At 39.7% G+C, this 20,484-nt stretch overlaps 1 protein-coding gene across 5 annotated transcripts in view; it reads left to right on the top strand.

The window, feature by feature from the left end:
• flt3 (fms related receptor tyrosine kinase 3) overlaps positions 1-20,484 on the top strand; it is a 126,188-nt gene that overhangs the window by 46,282 nt on the left and 59,422 nt on the right. For 3 of the 5 annotated variants that reach the window (XM_048533162.2, XM_048533161.1, XM_059646687.1), the window contains exons 2-6: positions 7,253-7,377; positions 9,461-9,554; positions 9,733-9,883; positions 13,847-13,953; positions 14,891-15,005. In XM_048533162.2, the coding sequence (XP_048389119.1) occupies positions 7,253-7,377; positions 9,461-9,554; positions 9,733-9,883; positions 13,847-13,953; positions 14,891-15,005 (592 nt within the window). Of the gene's footprint in view, positions 1-7,252; positions 7,378-9,460; positions 9,555-9,732; positions 9,884-13,846; positions 13,954-14,890; positions 15,006-20,484 lie in introns of those variants that run through there. The other 2 variants (XM_059646688.1, XM_048533163.1) reach the window with 2 other exon arrangements.

Genomic DNA, 20,484 nt, shown 5'->3' with positions numbered 1-20,484 from the left:
AAGAATCCTTAGATTCTGGAAAAATCCTAGATGGTGAAAAATTGCCAACATAATACCTATGCTCAATCAAGGAAGGAGACAAAAAATAGGTAACTGTAGGCCAGTTAGCTTAACATCTGTCATTGGGAAAATTATAGAGTATATTATAAGGAGTGTAATAGCATAGCATTTAAAAGCAGGTAATATAATCAAACTACACCAGCATGATGTCCTGAAAGGGAAATCATGCCTGAAAAACTTATTAGAATTCTTTGAGGGGTAACAAGCAGGTCAGAAAAAGGGGAACTCTAGATGTAATATATTTGAATATTCAAAAGACATTCAACAAGGTAGAGCACAAAAAGCTATGGTGTTGGCATTAGTATATTAAAATCGAAGGCGCATTGACTAACTAATAGAAGAAAAAAATTTGGGAAAAGTGTGATCTTTTCAGGATGACATCCTGTAACTAATGAAGTACCATAGGAATCAGTGTTGGGGCCATAATTATTTAGAATATATATATTCATTCATGATTTGGATGGGGAAGTGAATATACTACAGCCAAGCTTGCAGATGATCCTGAAACAGATGAAAAACAAGTGATGAGGAATACACAAAAAGCCTACAGAGGCATTTAAGCAGCTGAAGCAAGTGGACAAAAACTTTGCAAATATAACGTGATGTGGGAACATGACGGCTTATGGATTTTTCCAGAAAGAATATAAGTGTTGAATGTTATTTAAATGGAAAAAGACTCATAGAGTGCTTTAGCATTGAGGGATTTGGTGGTTCTTGTGCATAAATCCGAAAAAGCTGGCATATAATTTCAGCAGGTAGTGAAGAAGGCAAAAGAAATGTTGGCCTTTATTTGAAAGAGACGGAATGTGAAAATAGACAAGTCTTGAAAAAATTATGTAAGTTACTTTGGTTAAACCATACCCAGAACACTGTGAACAAATTTTTCTAATCAAAGGAAAGATACCCTGGTATCAGAGGCAGTTTAGAGAAGGTTCACTAGTTTGATCCTGCATATGAAAGGATTGCTTTTGAGAAGAGGTTGAATAGGATGGCCCCATCTTCAGTGGAGTTTAGAAAGATGAGAAGCAACCTTCTTGAAACTTGTAAGACTCTTAGCAGATTTGACAGGGTGGGTGGTAAAAGATTGTTTCCTTTAGTAGGAGAGTTCAGAACCAAAGGACCCAATCTCAGAATAAGAGTTGTCCATTTTAAACAGAAGTGAGGAAGAATTTCCTCTCTCATAAGGCTGTGTTTCTGTGGAAGCCTTTACCACTGAAGGCTGTGGAGATTGGTCCATTGCTATATTCAAGGTTGTGATTGCCAGATTTCTAACCAGTAAGATTTATGTGGAAAATGCACAAAAGTGGAATTGAGGCTTATCAAATCAGCTACAATCTCGGTGAAAAGCAGAGCTGACTCAGTGGGCCAAATGGCCTCATCTGCTTACGTTGGAATATGATTGCAGTGTGATAGCGAACATGGCCACCTTGGGATATATATTCACTTAACAATTAGTTCCTGGCTCTTTATGAATAATAACAATATCAGATGTTTTTTCTTAAAAAAAGCTACATCAAAATAACAATTTCAAGCAATAACTCCTCTTCTCAACCAAATAGTAATGACAACTCTATATAAAAAAAATTAAGATTCTTAATATCTTGTTTCTGTTTCTCACAAAAACATTACTGACGATAAAAGGCACCATTTGTGCCTTCATATTATGAATTTGACTTTCATTGCTCTCGGTGATGGCATGCTGCATAGGCATTGTTGTTTTTGTTACTCCTGATGTTGTAGGCATAGTGCATGACATTGCTGATGTTGTGTCAGTTACTGGTGACATTAATGCTATTGCATTACTTTTTGGTGATGTGGCTGCTGCTGTTTTCCTGGTTAATGGTGTTGCTGGTGCTCGTGATCTTTTCTGAATTTCCAACTCAGGTATACGTCTAGTGTAGACTTTGTTCTCCTCATTTGCTTACCAGTTCTGGTCTCAATCATGTATGGCCTTGGAGTCTCAGGTTCACCAGAAACTTTGCTAGGTTCCAGGTTTTCATGATTGGATCTTGTACATATAAAAGTAAAGGTTCATTCATGTAAATGTGGTCATTGGGTGGGACTGTCTTGTTTGGCAGAGATATTTCACTTTTTTCCATTAAACTTATGCAGAGATAGACAATTTTGTACATTACAGAGTAATTTCCCCTTTACAGAATAAATGACCTTACATGAAACAAATGAGGAGACTGTTGTTCGGTTCTCAGGGTTTGTTTTCCCTGTCTCACAACATTTCCTAATTATTGAGGTTTGATAACCTGAGGATTTTTTTGACAAGTTATTCTTTAAACCTGTGTCTTTTTTGGAATCTGGTGATGATGTGATAATATTGAGTGCACAATCTGGTGAATTTCTTAATTATCATCATGTAAATTGGGTTCCATTGTCACATTTATTTTCTTCAGAAGTCAGTTGCTTATTGAGAAGAACTTGTGCTGCTGAGATAATTGTTGTAACTCTCAAGTCTTTCACTTTCCCAATAAAAGAATTAGTGTGTTTCTACATGATACCATTCTTGATTATGTGTATGTAAATTAGTTCCACTGTATTTCATTTTGTATGATACTTCTTTTGCTATGTATTTTTGATCTGCTTAAAGTGGACACTTTTGTGGTACACCTTTAGATGGGTATCATTATGCTTTGTCTATGCATTGGGGAAAATGATGCAATGTAACATGTGTTTTGGACTAAGCCTCATTTGTTCTGAAGAAGTTACTGTCTCAGACACTGTTAGGAATATACATGGATTCATGTCATGAGGAACTGGAACATAGAATAATTTGGACATTCCAGATTATAGAAAGGTATTTTACCACATTATTTCTTGGAATTCATAGAACCTCTACAGTGTGGAAACAGGCCCTTTGGCCCAACAAGTCCACACTGACCCTCAGAGCATCCCACCCAGACCCATCACCCTATAACCTACCTAATCTACACATCCCTGAAACACTACAGGCAATTTAGCATAGCCAATCCACCTAATCTGGGCATCTTTCGACTGTGGGAGGAAACCGGAGCATCCCGAGGAAACTCAGACAGACACAGGGAGAATATACAAACTCCACGCAGACAGTCACTGGAGGCCAGAATCGAACCAAGGTCCTTGGTGCTGTAAGGCAGCAGTGCTAACCACGGTGCCACTGTGCTGCCACGTCTGTTGTAGAGTTGGTGAAAATTTATAACTAAGGTGGCGAAATGATGGGCTTTGAAAACAAGAATGTGAGCCTTAATTTGTAAATATTGCTTGATGTGGAGTTAATATAGGTCATTAAGGACCAGGACGATGGTGAATTGGATGCACTGGGACCTAGGGACACAACCAGCAGAGTTTTGAATGCCTTGAGTTGTACTTACTGAAGAGACAAGAGTGGAAGTCTGCAATGATTCATGTGCTTTTTATAAACTAAATACAATAAGAACGCAAAACTCTTGTCTTTTCTCTCTCTTTTAATCTCATAATCAGATGACAGCTCCTGTTCCCAACTCCTCAGCATCAATCTCATCCCTTGTTGGTTTCTCCAGTTGTGCAGAACATGGTACACGATGATGCTGTGACTCACTGTGTCAGGATTATATTGCAGTGCCATCCAGATCACTCCAAGCTGCTACTCAGACCTTCTGAGGCCCTGCTGCCTGCTCCACCACAGCCTTGGTCGCAGCCTGTGCGCCCATTAGACAAAGGTGCTGCACCGACTGTTTGACCAACACAATAGATCCAAAAAGCAGTTCCTGCGATGCTTTGCCCTCTTTCCAAATCCAGACACAGATCAAACATTCTATTTTTCTGTAGACACCATATTTATATGACACACGATGTAGTGATACTACCCTCATCCCACAGCATCCTGGGAAGCTTCACAAGTGAGGGGCAATTTTGGCTCTTTTAAGTTATTGCTGCCAACGTCCACATCACTGAGATGATGATGTTAGTTTACATAGGAACAATGGCATGGTTCAATTTGCTTTTGATGTATAAGCATGTTCACTCTGCATGCATTGCATATATGCACAGAAATGTTTTCAAAAGAAATGTACTTGGAGTTTACAAATGCATGCCTTATGTGTTTGCATCTTTGATGCCCTTATGTTGAGCAGATCTGGATCCTATGCTTTCATCCAATCAAAGTTACACTGATTCTGCCCACCCTGGCTGTTGTCTGAGCTATTTTCCAGTTACATTTTACATCTAAAGAACAGCAAATGTTGGCGAGGAACATGGCTTGCAATAAACCCCATCAGCGCGGCGCTCCTGTCTAGTTACTGGGTACCTCTATAGAGCCTCCATGTCCCCTTTTACTTCAGTCTACATCAACAACTCTTTACCACCCTTCATGTAAATGTTAAGGTGCACCAAATTGAATTTCCAACTGTTCTCCCCGAACCCAACATTACAACTTAATAATGCCCACCCTACTCCTCTATACTCCCTTGCAGAGGACATGGTGGTAGTTCTTGCCAGTAATTCCCCATCCTCTAGCCTGCAATGCCTTCTGATGCTGTTTCACACAACCCATCATACACCTTGTGTTTCTCCCTGTCACCTTTCTTGTTCCCACCTTCATAAATATCTCTACATTCTTCCCTAACCTTGACCCCCTCAAACCTTCTGAAAATGGTCCCACTGCTGCCCTACTACCCCCAACACCCTCTTCAATAATCAATAATCAGACCTGTAGGACCCCAGAACACTAGTTCCCCAGACCTCTGACCTACTACTACCTATACACGATTGACCAGATACCAACTGCAGTCTTTGCTGCTCCCCTATTGATGATATGTAATTCCCCTAAATGTTGATGCTGGTCTTATAGGACAGATCGTTGCCTGCTGTTCAGACTGTAGTTGGGCAGATCCCCTGATGGTGAGTGTCCCAAGCAAACAGGTGACCATGGCTAAGCCCCTGGGTTTTGTGAGGACTGTGCCCTTGACTGGGTTTCCCTTGACTTGACTATGGCTAGCCCTCACCCTGTGTCTGACATGGCCAATTGGTTGAATAATTGCCCAGTGTGTTGCCTGCACAAGTCACTGGCACATGCTGCAGGTGTTTAACTGATGTCTCGAAGAGTTGTGCATCAAGCTGTCACTCCACTCCCAGACAGATCCTGACAAGCAGCCTGTCTGTGCCTGCATAAAAGAGCATGTCAATATGGTAATACTGATAGAACTTGGCTCGGTCTGAAGAACTAACACATTAACCGTCACAGCAAAGCAAAGCATGGACGCTGTGAAAATGCAGGTAGACTCTAAGTGAGCAAATGTTAAGAAAGCAAGTGAGCAGCTCTCAGATCCAGTCCGGTCCAATCTGTAAGTTGGATGCTTGTCCTTCGGTGCAAGTGTTCCTGTTGCAGTCTTTCAACCCTAGTTGCTGGTGCACCCAGCAGTGCAAGTCTGCACTTCTGAAACAGTCTGTACGTAGATCAGAGAGCTCTCATGATGATCATGAGCGGTTGACAAATGCCAATGTCCATATATGAGGGGTACATGCAGCTGGAGCCCATGTATCATGCCCTGAAATGCTGCTTGGCACTGATCTGCATTGTGACTTTGCATAGCCTACAGTGAACTGCAATTGCTAGAGACCTACACTGATTTCCATGTTGACATTGCTTTACACCTTGTTCATTTGGTGCATTTGATAAAATAGGAAGTTGCATACAATGAGGCGTTGGGCCTTTAATGAGGCATTTATTAAGCTATTATCCTCTTTAATTGCCCTCATTGCCACTGAAGAGTGAAAATCTCACCTTGCCACTTGACAAAAGCACAACAGAGTGAGCGAGAAACTCCTGTTTGCTGAGGTAGGCTCATCAGACTTCCTCTTTGATTCTGCCACAAATCTCAACATAGCCTGTGTCCCTCAAAGATTCTGCTTTTTGTGTCTGTATTTATGGAACAAGATATAGAAAATACTTGAAGAATAAAAAAGTTTGTAAAACTGAGAGGCTAAAAGAAATTAGCATTAAAAAAATGGTAGCACTTGGAAAGGTTATCTAGACTGAAGGTTGACAAGTCTCCTGTACTGGATGACCTTCACACCAGAGTGTTGAAGGAAGTAGTAATAAAAATAATAGTTGGGGAACTACAGACCTGTTAGCCTGATGTTCATAATGGGGAAAATATTAGATTCTACTGTAAAGAATGTAACAATGGAACATTTCAAAAAGAATGTTGAATTAGACAGAATCAATGTAGATGTTTAAAAGAGAAATCTTGGTTGACAAGCTTGGAGTTTTTTGAAGATGGTACTTGTAGTACAGGCAAACGAGAACCAATAAATGTGGCATGTTAAAATTTTCAGTAGGTTTTTGATAAGGTTCCACATAAGAGGTCAGTTAATAAGCTGGTGTGGACCGAGTATTGATTAAAAGACAGAAAGCAGAGACTAACACGAAATGGATAATTTTCTGGATGTCCAACTGAAGTTATAGAGATGGAAATGAGTGGTTTTAGTGGGTTGAGTATAATCCCAAGGTAATGAAAAGTCTGGTTCACTATCTTGCACATACCAGGAAGTAGAATGGAGTTGGTAGCTATGGAATGGATTTTGGAGCACGGAGACAAGAAAATAGTTTAAATCTTTCAAAAATTCAATTGAGAAAATTTCTGTCCATTCAGTACAGGATGTTCAATAAACAGTCTGATAATTTAGCATCAGTGGAGGAGTTGAGAGAGTTGCTGTTAAGACTAAATTGAGCTGTGTGTTGTCAGTGTATGAAAATTAAGTGACATTGACAAGGAGTCGCAGGTAGATAAAAATAGGAGGGGTCCAAGTAGAGATCCTTGAGTGACACTAGAAGCAACAATGCTGGGATGAAAGGAGTAGAAATTGGATGTGGTTTGATAGATAATATTGGAGCCTGGTGAGAATGATCTTTCCAAGCTGAATGACCATTTAGAGGTCTAGGAGGAGGATGGTGTGGTCATGATCGTGGGTCAAGAAGGTCGCCCAAGGACGTTCTCACCTATAGGTCCATTAGTGATGTAGTGAGAAGGGCCTGAGCTTCTCTCCAGGATGAATTCTCATATTATTTTCCCTTCTTGCCACCTCTGTCTGCATCTCCAGGGATGGACAATCAAATCCCAAATTTAAAAATTTATCCTTTACTTCTGTTTGGTCATGATTATCAGAACATTCCATTGAGCACGTGTTTGTGGAGTGTAATTAAGATCTATTTTATTTTCAACAGTAACAAATGCAGCACTTCTTGTGGTTTCTGAAAAAGAAGTCAACAAAGGATTTTTTCAATCCAAATATGTTTTAATCTATCGTAGCAATGTGGATCATCTGGAATCATCACACATAACAAATAAGGTAATTTATTGTTCATTCTGTCTGCATTTTAATTTATTTTTCTTCTTCTATTGCAAAAAACAACTATTTTCTCTTGGTACTCCTAAAGTTGCTGCTTCATTCTATGGTGCCTATAGCTGTGGTGCCACTCCCTAAAGTGGCCATTTACTATTTGCAAAATATGATTGTGAGTAAACAATTAAATACTTGCAGCTTCACAGCAAATCTCAGTTTTGTGTTCAAAGTGGGAACTCTCTATTATGGTTCAGTGGACATTTGTCGAAAGGCAAACTTTCATTAGTTTTTGACTCTCCAGCCCAGATTGTGGTGGTTATATTTGGCAGCAGGTTGTATTCATTTGCCAAAGGGCCCCACCTACTTTGGACCAGGATTGTGGCCAAGATCAAAAGAAATAAATCAATCTTTTAAAGTGCCTTGAATGGATTCTTACCCAACAGGTTATGGGAAGGTATTTGTGGGCTGGGGGTTGCATACAATTGTAAGCACAGAGGGAAATTTTTTTTGAAGTAAAATATATAGGAAGGGTTTAGAGGAATATGGACCAAATGCTGGCAAATGAATCTAGATTAATTTAGGATATCTGGTCAGCATGGATGAGTTCGACTGAAAAGTCTGTTTCCATGCTGTACAGCTCTATGACTTCATAACGATGGTAATATTTCACAAGGTTTCAATCACTACCTGAAGCTCAATTCAGTGGCAAAGACAATCCTAACAGAATCCAACTGTTTTAAGTCAGCAGTTAAACTTACATTTCAGATGATACACCGAGTTAGAAATTGGTTCAAGTCCCACAGTTAAACTTATAGTCAAAGGTTATGGATTAACATGGAGTTAATAGTGGTGTCTCACCACTCATTGTATTTACTTGTATCTTGGAGAATAAGGTTGAGTGTATGGCCAGCAAGTTTATAGATACTGCTAAAATTTAGATGAGGTCTTAAAATAGTAAAAAATAATTAGAGCAGCGATATTCTTCTGTAAATCAAAAGAAGGATTTGCAATTGGACATTCAAAAGTGTGTTAAAGCCAATTAAGTGCTTTTCTAAAACAGTTACTATTGTAATGTGGGAAATGTGACAGCCAATTTACACACTGCAAGCTCACATAAAATGTTTTGTGACATTAAAAAGATAACTTGTTTTGCACTTTTAACCAAGGGTAGATATTGACGAATACACCAGGAATAACTCCCTTGCTATTTCTGAAATCATGCCATGAGATTTGTTACATTCACTTTAGCGTGAAGACAGATTATCAGTTTAATGTCTTATTCAAAAGATATTACATTTGACAGGGCAGCGCTCCCTCAACTGTATTGGAGTATCAACCTTGATTTTTGGGCTTCTGACCTGGAGTGGGACTTGAACAATAATGTTCTAATCTAGTGACACTGATTAAACTAAAAATGACACTAAAGTTGTAGAATGCCTGAAGAATGGGCCAAACAATGGTAAATTACATATAACTTCGGTAAATGTAGTATCATGCATGTGAGGAGTATCAGTGCAGAATATTACTTAACATTTACAGCAAATAGTATTGAAAGTTGCGGAGATAATATGGAAGGAATGTTCAATATTTTGAAATGCTTTGAATGGACCATATTCCAGGCTGTGGGGTTGGGGAGATGACATAATCATAAGTGCAAAAGGAGATGTTTCTTGATAAACAAATAAAGGATATCTATGAAATTTATCCGTGGAAGATTCACAGCAGAACTATGACACTGATCTATAGCTAGAAAATTGTAATTACTCAGCTCGACTTGAAAAGTTTGCTTTATTCACTTTAGAATAGAATGGACTTAGAAACAGTTCTATCAGAAATGTTGAAAATAATGCCAGGACTGGTTTGTGTGCTGAATGATAGATTATTTCTCTTTGACAGATTGCAGAAAAGCAGGGATATGTTTTTGAAGTGCATAAAAAGAGAAATTTTAGGCATGCTTTTTTTCCTAGATTGTAGTGAGCATATATCCAATTGCCTTCAATGTTTTAAATTCATTCTGTTTCGATGAAAACATAACAAAAAATATATATAAAATATATGGGGAATTTAATTTCAGATCTTACTTTTATAGATCACTTCCATGGATAAAAATCATAGTCAAAATCATTTCTGTTTGAACACCAGCGCTTCAGCAAGGAGACAATTATTGATGTACGAAGCCAGTGGTATGAATTAATTACTTGTGTTCCATAGTGCTTTTTTATTATTAGAATGATAATTAACATTTTTATTAATTTTGGAATGTTTATTCACTCCAAATTAAGCTTAATACGAAAATAAATTGGATTTCTAGATTTTGCTGTGTCTTTCTTTTCTACTTTGTTGATGTACAGTGTGACTTAGATTTTCAGGTTAATGTCAACAAAATTGAAGTTAATGTTTTGGACTCTATAACACTGAAAGTGATCATGAATGTTTCTGGGGATATATCTTGCCACTGGAACTTTATGAACATCATAACTCAGTGTAATGTGAATTATTGCACCCCACACAGGTAATTTTCTTGTTTTTTTTAAAATAATACTTTATATTGTACATTAAAATCCATTAAATGATAGTCCAGATTTGTAATGCAAACTGAATTGAAATTGCACTTTGTGTTAGACAAAAGACTATGCTTCTAGAAGTACAATGGATGTATTTTAGGTTATCCTGTGAGCACCTTTGAACAATGGAAGCTTGTAAAGTCTAATGCACGTCTTTTTTTTGCTATAAAACCACCTGCCCCCTGCTCTAATACCTGTATGAAATTTTAAAGGGGTGTTGGAAGAGTTGGGTAGTCTGCCCACCTATTAATGCCTATTGAGATCTTAGTATTAATGACCATTTTAGGTGAGCTTGCAGTGTGCAAATTGGTCTCATCCTGCTCCCACAGGTAGGTGGAGAACCATGCCATGTAGCTACCTGACAGCTTTAGCTGTGTAGACTGGTATCAATCATGTGTGGGTGGGGAGCCACTTTCTTTGCAAGTTGTCTTCCTCATTGGAGGCAGATGCTGAAGTCATATTTTTCTGTTTTCCCTGCCAACCAGCCTCTCAAACATCCCCGACCTCCCGAGTACCAAGTGGCAAAAATCGCTAACAGGTAGTTGATCATTAAATTACTTTGGGACAGCTATTCTTTCCCTCGTTGGGTTTCCCGCCAAACTTTTAGCTGGTTAATTGTGGGGATCGTGGTGCCCTTAAAATTCAGGTGCATGATTTAAAACAACAAGAGCAAACCAGTTAGTCATTCAGTCTCTTCTGCCATTTTATTAGACTTTGGCTAGCATGATTCTTATCTCCATCCAATAACCTTAGTTCCATAATCCGGCTATCAAACTCTGTTTTGGAAGTTTCAACTGACCTAACCTTTTGGGGACCGAAAATCTTTGGATTTCCACTGCCATTTGAGTGAGGAAGTGCTCTCTGACATCACCCTAAATGACCTGATTTTAATGTTAAGTCCCTCATGTTGTACTCTCCCACCAGATGAAGTAGTTTCTCTCTATTTTCTGTATCAAATCATTTAATCATTTTAAATATCTCAGTTAGATTTCCCCCTTAATTTAATGTTTTCAATGTTAAGCAACTGCTATCTCAGTTTAACTTTTTGTTTTTATTCCAAAGTTGTTCTGTTGACTCTGCACTGCACTTCCTTGAAGACCACTTTATTTTTATTGAGGTGCAATGCCCACAGTTAGGTGCAGTGCTCAAGGTACAATAGCACAGGAAGTCTTGCAACAGCAACATGACATCCTTTATATTCCGTTCCTCTTTAGATAAAGACCAACGCTTACTTAGCCATTTTAATTACAAGCAAGAGACAAAATTTTATTAGTCACTGGAATGTTTGTTGCATTTACTGTGCAGCAAAGAGCTGTGATAAGCCACGTAAGTATCCAGTGCATTTCACCCAAGTGAGGTCTCAAAAATCTGTGGCATGGTGGCACAATGTTTAGTATTGCTGCTGTACAGGACCGGGTTTGATTGAAGCCTCGGGTGACAGCCTGTGTGGAGTTTGAACATTCTGCACGTGTCTGCATAGGTTTCCTCCTACAGTCCAAAGATGCGTGGGTTAGGTGCATTGGCCATGGTTAATACAAAGTTACAGGATAGAGTGGGGGATGGGTTTGAGTTGGATGGTTTTTGGAAAATAGGTGTGGACTCAATGGGCCAAATGACCTCCTTCCACACTTTAGGGATTCTATATTGGTCATGGTTCAAAATGGATGAAAGGTCCCAGGGAGCAGCAGATCAGATTATTTTTGCAGGGCTCGGAAAAATAATTCAACATTTTTTTACATTTGTTAGGTCTCTTTGGTTCCATCCTCTAAGGAACAGTTTGACTCTCCAATGTAGAAACTCTGACTATACTAACAATGAAAAATAACAATCAATTACACAGCATGAAAGAGCACATGTATTAGATACACTAGCTGGTTGATTAAAAACACGCAAGATTGCATAGTGAAAACACCTCAGCCTCAGATGATTTTCATAATAACTATACCATCGTATTGGGAAAGATTTTTTGTTTATGGATAAATGTGAGGTGATTCACTTTGGGAGGAACAATAGGAAGGCAGAATACCGGGTCAATGGAAAGATTCTTGGTAGTGTGGATGTGCAGAGGGATCTTGGTGTCCATGTACGTAGCTTCCTGAAAGTTGCCACCCAGGTTGATAGTGCTGTTAAGAAGGCTTACGGTGTGTTAGGTTTTATTGGTAGAGGGATTGAGTTCCAGAGCTGTAATGTCATGCTGCAACTGCACAAAACTGCGGCCTCATTTGGAATATTGCATGCAGTTCTGGTTGCCCCATTACAAAAAGGATCTGGGAGCATTGGAAAAGGTGCAGGTCTGGAGTGCAGGCCTAATGAAGAAAGGCTGAGGGATTTGGGTCTGTTCTCATTGGAGAGAAAGGGGCTAAGAGGGGATTTAATAGAGACATACAAGATGATCAGAGGATTAGATAGGGTGGACAGTGAAAGTCTTTTACCGAGGATGATGACTTCAGCTTGTACAAGGGGGCATAGCTATAAATTGAGGAGTGATAGATTTAAGACAGATGTCAGAGGCAGGTTCTTTACTCAGAGAGTGGTAAGGGCGTGGAACGCCCTGCCTGCCAATGTAGTGAACTCAGCCACATTAGGGGCATTTAAACAGTCCTTGGATAAGCATATGGATAATGATGGGATAGTGTAGGGGGAGAGGCTTAGATTAATTCACAGGTCGGCGCAGCATCGAGGGCCGAAGGGCCTGTTCTGCGCTGTATTGTTCAATGTTCTATGTTTTACTAGCCAGGTCCCTACTAGTACAAACTAGCCATTTCCTTAATTCAAATCACAATATTATACAGGAGGAGAAAACACACCTGCAGCAACCTTCCTAATTTTCCACTCATTAATTTCAATGGAAAGTAAAGCAGGTGTAAATGGAAACCTCAGAACCCAATATTTCGATTGATATTCCATTCATACAATGCTGTGCATCAGGAGTGCATAGGTAGAAAATCACCCTGACCAAATCTTGCGTATATGTTTATTCTGCGAAGTGATCATGCATTCAAAGGCTTTACAGACATTCAGCATAAACTTACTAATCACTCGAAAATCGGTAAAATTTGATCAAATTATGAAACTGCATAAAGAATGGTTTCTAAAATTGAATGGATTTAACTTTTATTGTACTCATTCATGTGGTTGTGGCAGTAATTATTACTCTTGAAAAGGTGATGGTGAGCTGATTGGTGCAAGTTTTTGTCATTTGGAAAGGTCATAATATTTTTTATTTTATGGATCTCAATTCACTTGTAACAATCCAATTTCTGATCCCCCCAGTAATTTCAAATAGCTTTGCCAATAATAATAATATTTGAGTATTATTTGTAAAACAAAAGTTGTTTTTCCTTTACTATGGTATTTCGTGTGAATTGTCATGATATGTAAAAAATGAAAAGCCTCAATAGATGATAACAAAGTGTGGAGCTGGATGAACACAGCAGGCCAAGCAGCATCTCAGGAGCACAGAGAGAGCTGCTTGGCCTGCTGTGTTCATCCAGCTCCACACTTTGTTATCTTGGATTCTCCAGCATCTGCAGTTCCCATTGTAACAGCCTCAGTAGATGTATCTTTTCGCAGCAATTCTCAAGGTCTGTACTACCATATTATAAACAGATTATTTTTATCTTGCCATTTTTCGAGTTTCAACTTCATTTAACATATGGTTTCTTCCTTTCTGTCAAATATCAAGGGTAAACTAGCTCAATCAACTGCATTCACAATGACAGTGTGTAGCATTTTTTTCGTCCAATGCCCCTTTTTTCTGAATTCACCTTTTGTTCAATTAGAAGAATGGAAATGCATCAATTAATAATAATACAGCAATATAGAGAATTTTAATACAATACATTGCTCATATGGAATTTTGTTGTTAAATCTTGACAACATGGTTGAATTCTTACTCTTTTATTCTACAGTCCAATCATTACTTTCACAATTTCTCAAGTCACTGAAAGGCATGCAGGAATATACAACCTCACTGTTGAAGGCACAGACACAATTAGCTTTCCAATTTTTGTTCGAGGTAAGTAATGAAAATTAAAAGCTTTCTATGAATGAGAAATTACTGGTATCTATTCATTCACATAATGATATCCATGGTGTTTCCCTTCTCAGATTGTTTCCTGATTTAGGGGTACATTTGTGAAGGGAATATATTATCAAATTGATACATAAACTAATGTATTTGTAAAATGAGATTGTGCGTTGGAACCCCATTCCAGAACTTGAATATATAAGGTAAGCTGACACTTCAGAGCTGTACTGAGCGAGTGCTGCATTCTCAGAAGTGTTGTCTTTGGATGAGGTGTCAAAACAAAATTTAATTTGCTCGTATAGATAAAAGGTACCTAAAGAAGACCACTGCTTACTCCTAGTTTCCTTGTCAAAATGAATCTGTCAGTGGACATAACCAAAAACAGATTAACACATCATTTAGTTATACTTTTAATCAACCTGTTTAGATATGCTTTGACACCTTTCTGATGCAGATGGGATGTGAGCCGAGAGTTCCTGCCTCAGAGGCAAGGATACTACCACCGCACTACACAAACCACTGATGATTTAGATAGTTTTCTGGTTGTAGCACTTTACTGTGAGATCTATTCACCAGATAACGTGAGCTTTGACACATCCAGAGAACGTGTATGATTTTATACAGACACAAGTTCTGTCGACTTCAAGGTGAACAAATCCAGCTGACATCAGCTTTACAATGTAATTAGGTTCCATAAAACTGGAAAGTAGAACAATCCTAGATTAGGAACTATTAATATGGGAAGAAAATGAGAAACCCTTTACACTGGTCAGATCAAAATGATTTCAAATTTGAATGAACTGGATAATCTTAAAAACAATTGGTAGAGGTAAGTACAAACTTCTGCATTAATGTGAGTTGTTAAGTGTCACATGTTTGACACAACTGAATTCTTCCAATAATATTTTGTAATTTCGTTTGGCAGCAAAACCCAGAAAACCAAAAATTACAATGGAGAAAGAGGGAGATGTGACTACATTGGAATGCACAGCAGAAAGTTACCCAGCTTCTACACTTACTTGGAGTTCCAGTTCTACAAGGTATGCTTTTTTACTTCCAGGATTTTAATTATTAGCATTGTTATTTGATCTCTTGTGACATGCTTTCTTTAACAGCTTAAAAATTAGGCTTTGCCTCGATCCACTTTTTAGAGATTTCTGTGGATGTACCTAGGAGACTAAGCAGCACAAGTTGAAAACGGTGGACTGAATTTTCCTAAAATTTGGCTGAGTGTCAATATTGGGGAATTTCATAGACAGTTTCCCTCTTTGAGCTCTCATAAGGTTTCTTGTGCAAATTTACTGTGCTCACCTGATTAACTTTGCAGTACATCTCCATGGTGCTGCTGTCACTCTATCTTATGCTCTGCCAGGACCTTCTGGGGTTCACAACACCAGTGCCATATTTAAAACTCAGATGTGAAATAGTTCAAATTTTACAAACCAGAAATTGCTCTTTATTTCAGAACAAAGAAGGGTCACTAGACCCAAAACATTGACTCTGCATTCTCTCCATAGATGCTGCCAGACATGCAGAGTTTCTTAAGAAACTGGTTCTCATTTTGATGACTTCACCCAATTCCATTCCATGAGAAACAAGTGTCAAATATGTCCTGTTTGGCTTGTTGCGGCTGACACTTCAGCTCTCTATCATGGTGAAGGTGATAGTTCTCCTGATCATTGTCCTCATCTTTCTCCTTGGAAGAAAGCTATTACTTTAACAGTTCTTTACTGATTGTCAGATCCCTTTATTGCCTGCTCCAGTTGTCCAAAGCACAGCATGCAAGGATTATACAGCACAGTTTTTCTGTAGCACGCTGGAAGGAATCCCAGACTGCACAAACATTGGAGTTGCTTCTTGAACAAATCTATCAAATGATCTTCAATGATCCCAATGGAAGATAATATTGTATTGAGTGTATTTTAGTCCTCAGTCAGGGGTTGATATGATGCAGTCAAGAAAAGAAAGATTATCCGGGGTGGGATTAGACAGCCATGGCTGACAAAGGAAGTCAGGAAATATATCAAAGAAAAAGAGACAGCCTATAAAGTGGCCAAGAGCACTGGGAAATCATAAGATTGGGAAGGTTACAAAAACAAACAGAGGATAACAAAGAGAGCAGCAAGGAAGGAGAAGATCACATATGAAGGTAGGCTAGCTAGTAATATTAGAAATGACAGTAAAAGTTTCTTTCAATACATAAGAAACAAACGAGAGGCAAAAGTAGATATTGGGCCGCTCCAAATTGATGCTGGAAGGCTAGTGATGGGAGATTAGGAAATAGCTGAAGAACTTAATAAGTACTTTGCATCAGTCTTCACAGTGGAAGACATGAGTAGTGTGCCGACAATTAGGGAGAGCCAGGGGGCAGAGTTGAGTGCGGTAGGCATTACAAAACAGAAAGTGCTAGAAAAGCTAAAGGGTCTAAAAATTGATAAATCTCCTGGCCCTGTTGGGCTACATCCTAGAGTTCTGAGGGAGGTGGCTGAGGAAATAGCGGAGGCTTTGGTCGTGATCTTTCAAAAGTCACTGGAGTCAGAGAAAGTCCCAGATGATTGGAAAATTGCTGTTGTCACTCCCTTGTTTAAGAAAGGACCAAGGCAAAAGATGGAAAATTATAGGCCGATTAGCCTAACCTCGGTAGTTGGTAAAATTCTAGAATCCATTGTCAAGGATGAGATTTCTAAATTCCTGGAAGTGCAGGGTCAGATTAAAACAAGTCAGCATGGTTTTAGTAAGGGGAGGTCATGCCTGACAAACCTGTTAGAATTCTTTGAAGAGGTAACAAGTATGTTAGACCAGGGAAACCCAGTAGATGTTATCTATCTAGAATTCCAAAATGCCTTTGATACAGTGCCTCATGGGGGGCTGCTGAGCAAGGTGAGGGCCCATGGTGTTCGAGGTGAGCTACTGGCTTGGATTGAGGATTGGCTGTCTGACAGAAGGCAGAGAGTTGGGATAACAGACTCTTTTTCGGAATGGCAACCGGTGACGAGTTGTGTCCCGCAGGGTTCAGTGTTGGGGCCACAGCTGTTCACCTTATATGTTAATGATCTGGATGAAGGGACCGGGGGCATTCTGGCGAAGTTTGCCAATGATACAAAGATAGGTGGACAGGCAGGTAGTACTGAGGAGGTGGGGGAAGCTGCAGAAAGATTTAGACAGTCTAGGAAAGTGGTCCAGGAAATGGCTGATGAAATTCAATGTGAGTAAATGTGAGGCTTTGCACTTTGGAAAAAAGAATACAGGCATGGACTATTTTCTAAACGGTGAGAAAATTCGCAAATCAGAAGTGCAAAGGGATCTGGGGGTGTTGGTCCGGGATTCTCTACAGGTTAACTTGCAGGTAGAGTCCGTGATTAAGAAAGCGAATGTAATGTTGTCATTTATCTCAAGAGGGTTGGAATATAAAAGCAGCGATGTGCTTCTGAGGCTTTATAAGGCTCTAGTTAGGCCCCATTTAGAATACTATGTCCAATTTTGGGCCCCACACCTCAAGAAGGACATACTAGCCCTGGAACGTGTCCAGCGGAGATTCACATGGATGATCTCTGGAATGGTAGGGTTAACATATGATGAACGGCCAAGGATCTTGGGATTGTACTCACTAGAGTTTAGAAGGTTGAGGGGAGATCTAATAGAAACTTAAAAGATAATGTATGGTTCAGAAGGGGTGGACGCTAGGAAGTTGTTTCCGTTAGGCGGGAAGACTAGGACCCGTGGGCACAGCCTTAAAATTAGAGGGGATAAATTTAAAACTGAAATGAGACGACGTTTCTTCAGCCGGAGAGTGGTGGGCTTGTGGAATTCATTGCCGCAGAGTGCAGTGGAGGCCGGGATGTTGGATGCCTTCAAGGCAGAGATCGACAAATTCTTGATCTCAAAAGGAATCAAGGGCTATGGGGAGAGTGCAGGGAACTGGTGTTGAAATGCCCATCAGCCATGATTGAAATGGCGGAGTGGACTTGATGGGCCGAATGGCCTTACTTCCATTCCTATGTCTTATGGTCTTATGGTCATCAGCCATGGTTGCAGAGGGTACGCTTTGTCTTGCAGCAGTCATCCTTGTAAGACATCCAGCCCTCGTAGTGTAGTAGGGAGTTATGAAGTTTCTCGGAACAATGAATGCTTCCATGTTACTTAGTGTCGGTTTCTAAGATGTGGTTGCACTGATCACAGATACATTGGACATTGAGTAATTGGATTCCTTTCTTTATTAATAAGGTCTGACACATAATGGTATACCACTGCCATTGCTACCTGTATAAAGTCTATAGTACCCTACACCTGGAATGTTCCAGGAGATGACAGTTCTGTTGCACTAGGACATCCTCATTTACTGGCTGCACTGTGCCTCGTTTGTCAGGAGGACATTCAATCAAGGCCAAAAAACTGTGGGCCTCCTGTATTTTCTTCACATCCTAACAATAGTCCCATTTGACTTAAATGAGAATTAGTCCCATTATACTTTGAGATATGGCCACTTGGTTGAAGTACGTTTAGTATGTTTGTCACATAAGCTGCTGAGACCTGGTGTAGGAATAATATTGACATTGCACAGTGCCATAGAGCAACATGTTCTCCAACTTGACTGTTCATTGCAAACAATCAAGCTACTCGGCATTTTTGGTCCACACTAAAAGGCAAGGCAAGTCAGAACTACTGCGAGGCTGTAAGTACTGAATGAAGTTGCAATGCACAAAAAGGCATGACAGGGTGAGACAGAGATGCTGCGAACATCCAAACAGGTGCAAAATGAATGAGCACTAAGAAAGCAAGCTAAGCGACCAAAGATGCATCCTATTCCAAAATATGAAACATATGCCTTTTTCTGTGTGCAAAGTATCCTGGCAGCAGCATTGTAATGTGAAGTGTCAGTGCACTCCAAACTACAGCATTGAAATGGTGAACTGTATTCTGGATGAGTCCAGGATATGGTCAATATTATTGCTTGGGCAACGTCAACTCTGTGGAAGGAGGATGGAGGTGGTCACTGCCCGTGAAGTGTGCCCTGAGATACTGGAGAATGTAGACCAAGGTGGCAGCCCAGAGAAAATGCCGGTGAGCTGGAATCAATAGATAACTGCTCTGACATTCCCGTTCAAAATTGGTGCCATCTTGTTTCTCCTCTGTGTGGCAAAATAGCAACATGCATATAAATGAGGCAAGATTAGGTAATAATGATATGCTAATGTGTGCAAATACGTCTTTTGCCACTCACTAGTGAGATTTTCATTGATACGTTGAAACCATTTGTGGACATCAGATTTTTTTTTCCCTCAGAGTTGAGGATCTCATTTTTCCATTGTTACTGTATTGTCCCAAATAGCTCACCTTTGCCCATATCACTCAGGGGCTGGGAAAATTCTATCCTATGTTTCCTCCCTCCAAATAGGGAAATACCTGGCCTTTGAGGCAGCATGGTGGCACAGTGGTAAGCACTGCTGCCTCACAGTGCAAAGGACCTGAGTCCAATTCCACCCTTGGGCAACTGTGTGGAGTTTGTACGTTCTCCCCCCGTGTTTGTGTAGGTTTCCTCCCACAGTCCAAAGATGTGCAGGTTAGGTGGATTGGTCATGCTAAATTGCTGATAGTGAGAAATGCAGGGGTAGGTTTGCTCTTTGGCGGGTCCATGTGGACTCATTGGGCCAAATAGCCTGCTTCCACACTGCAGGGATTCTATTTACATGGAGTAATTCCTCAAAACTAAACCAGGACCACAAAAACACATGCAGACATATCTTCCAACCTGTAATGTAGCTCATGGATATATTGGATGAGATGTTAGCCCATTTGTAATCCATCTACTTGAACTCAACTGATGGTCTTTGCCCATTGTTTCTTAGCTACTTGGCTCATCAATTTATTGGAATTACGTTAGTAATGGTTCGAAAGTGCTCAGCCATTTAGTGTCATCATAATTGTTCTTCTGCCTTAACTGCAGTTTCCACATGCTTTGATTTCCTGAGAGATCTAAAATATATCCATACAAAGCAGTGAACATTGGAGTAGAAAATTTGAAAGATTCACAACCCTCCAGTTAAGAAATTTATCCTCATCTTAGTCCTAAATAATTGATCACATTCTAGCTATATGGAACTGGTATTCTAGGTTCCACAGCCAGGGGAAACAACCTCCGTGTCAAAAATATCTCAGAATTATGTGATCAATGAAGCTCCAATTGCAAAAAGAAATAATTTATCAACCGCATAGTGGATGCACTGTGATGTATTTGCTTGATTTAACAATTTGTTTCAGTAAGATATCATGAAATATAATGCCACTCGAACTAATCATTGGAAGATAGAATTCCTACAGTGTAGATAGAGGCTATTTGGCCCATCAAGTCTGCACCAACCCTCCAAAGAGCATCCCACCCAGACACGGCCCCACTATAACTGTAAGCTGCAAGCCCTAAACCCATAAGAACTGTAGAATTAGCGCTTCATTGGAGGCTCACTGATGATGTTACTAGAATGGTGACGAAACGTCTAAAAACGAGCCTTCCAGCTCAGCGAG

This window comes from Stegostoma tigrinum, chromosome 6 (genome assembly GCF_030684315.1).
Source record: "Stegostoma tigrinum isolate sSteTig4 chromosome 6, sSteTig4.hap1, whole genome shotgun sequence".
NCBI lineage: Eukaryota > Metazoa > Chordata > Chondrichthyes > Orectolobiformes > Stegostomatidae > Stegostoma > Stegostoma tigrinum.
Note: the sequence above shows the minus strand (reverse complement) of the source record. Positions and strands in the feature narration are given on the sequence as shown.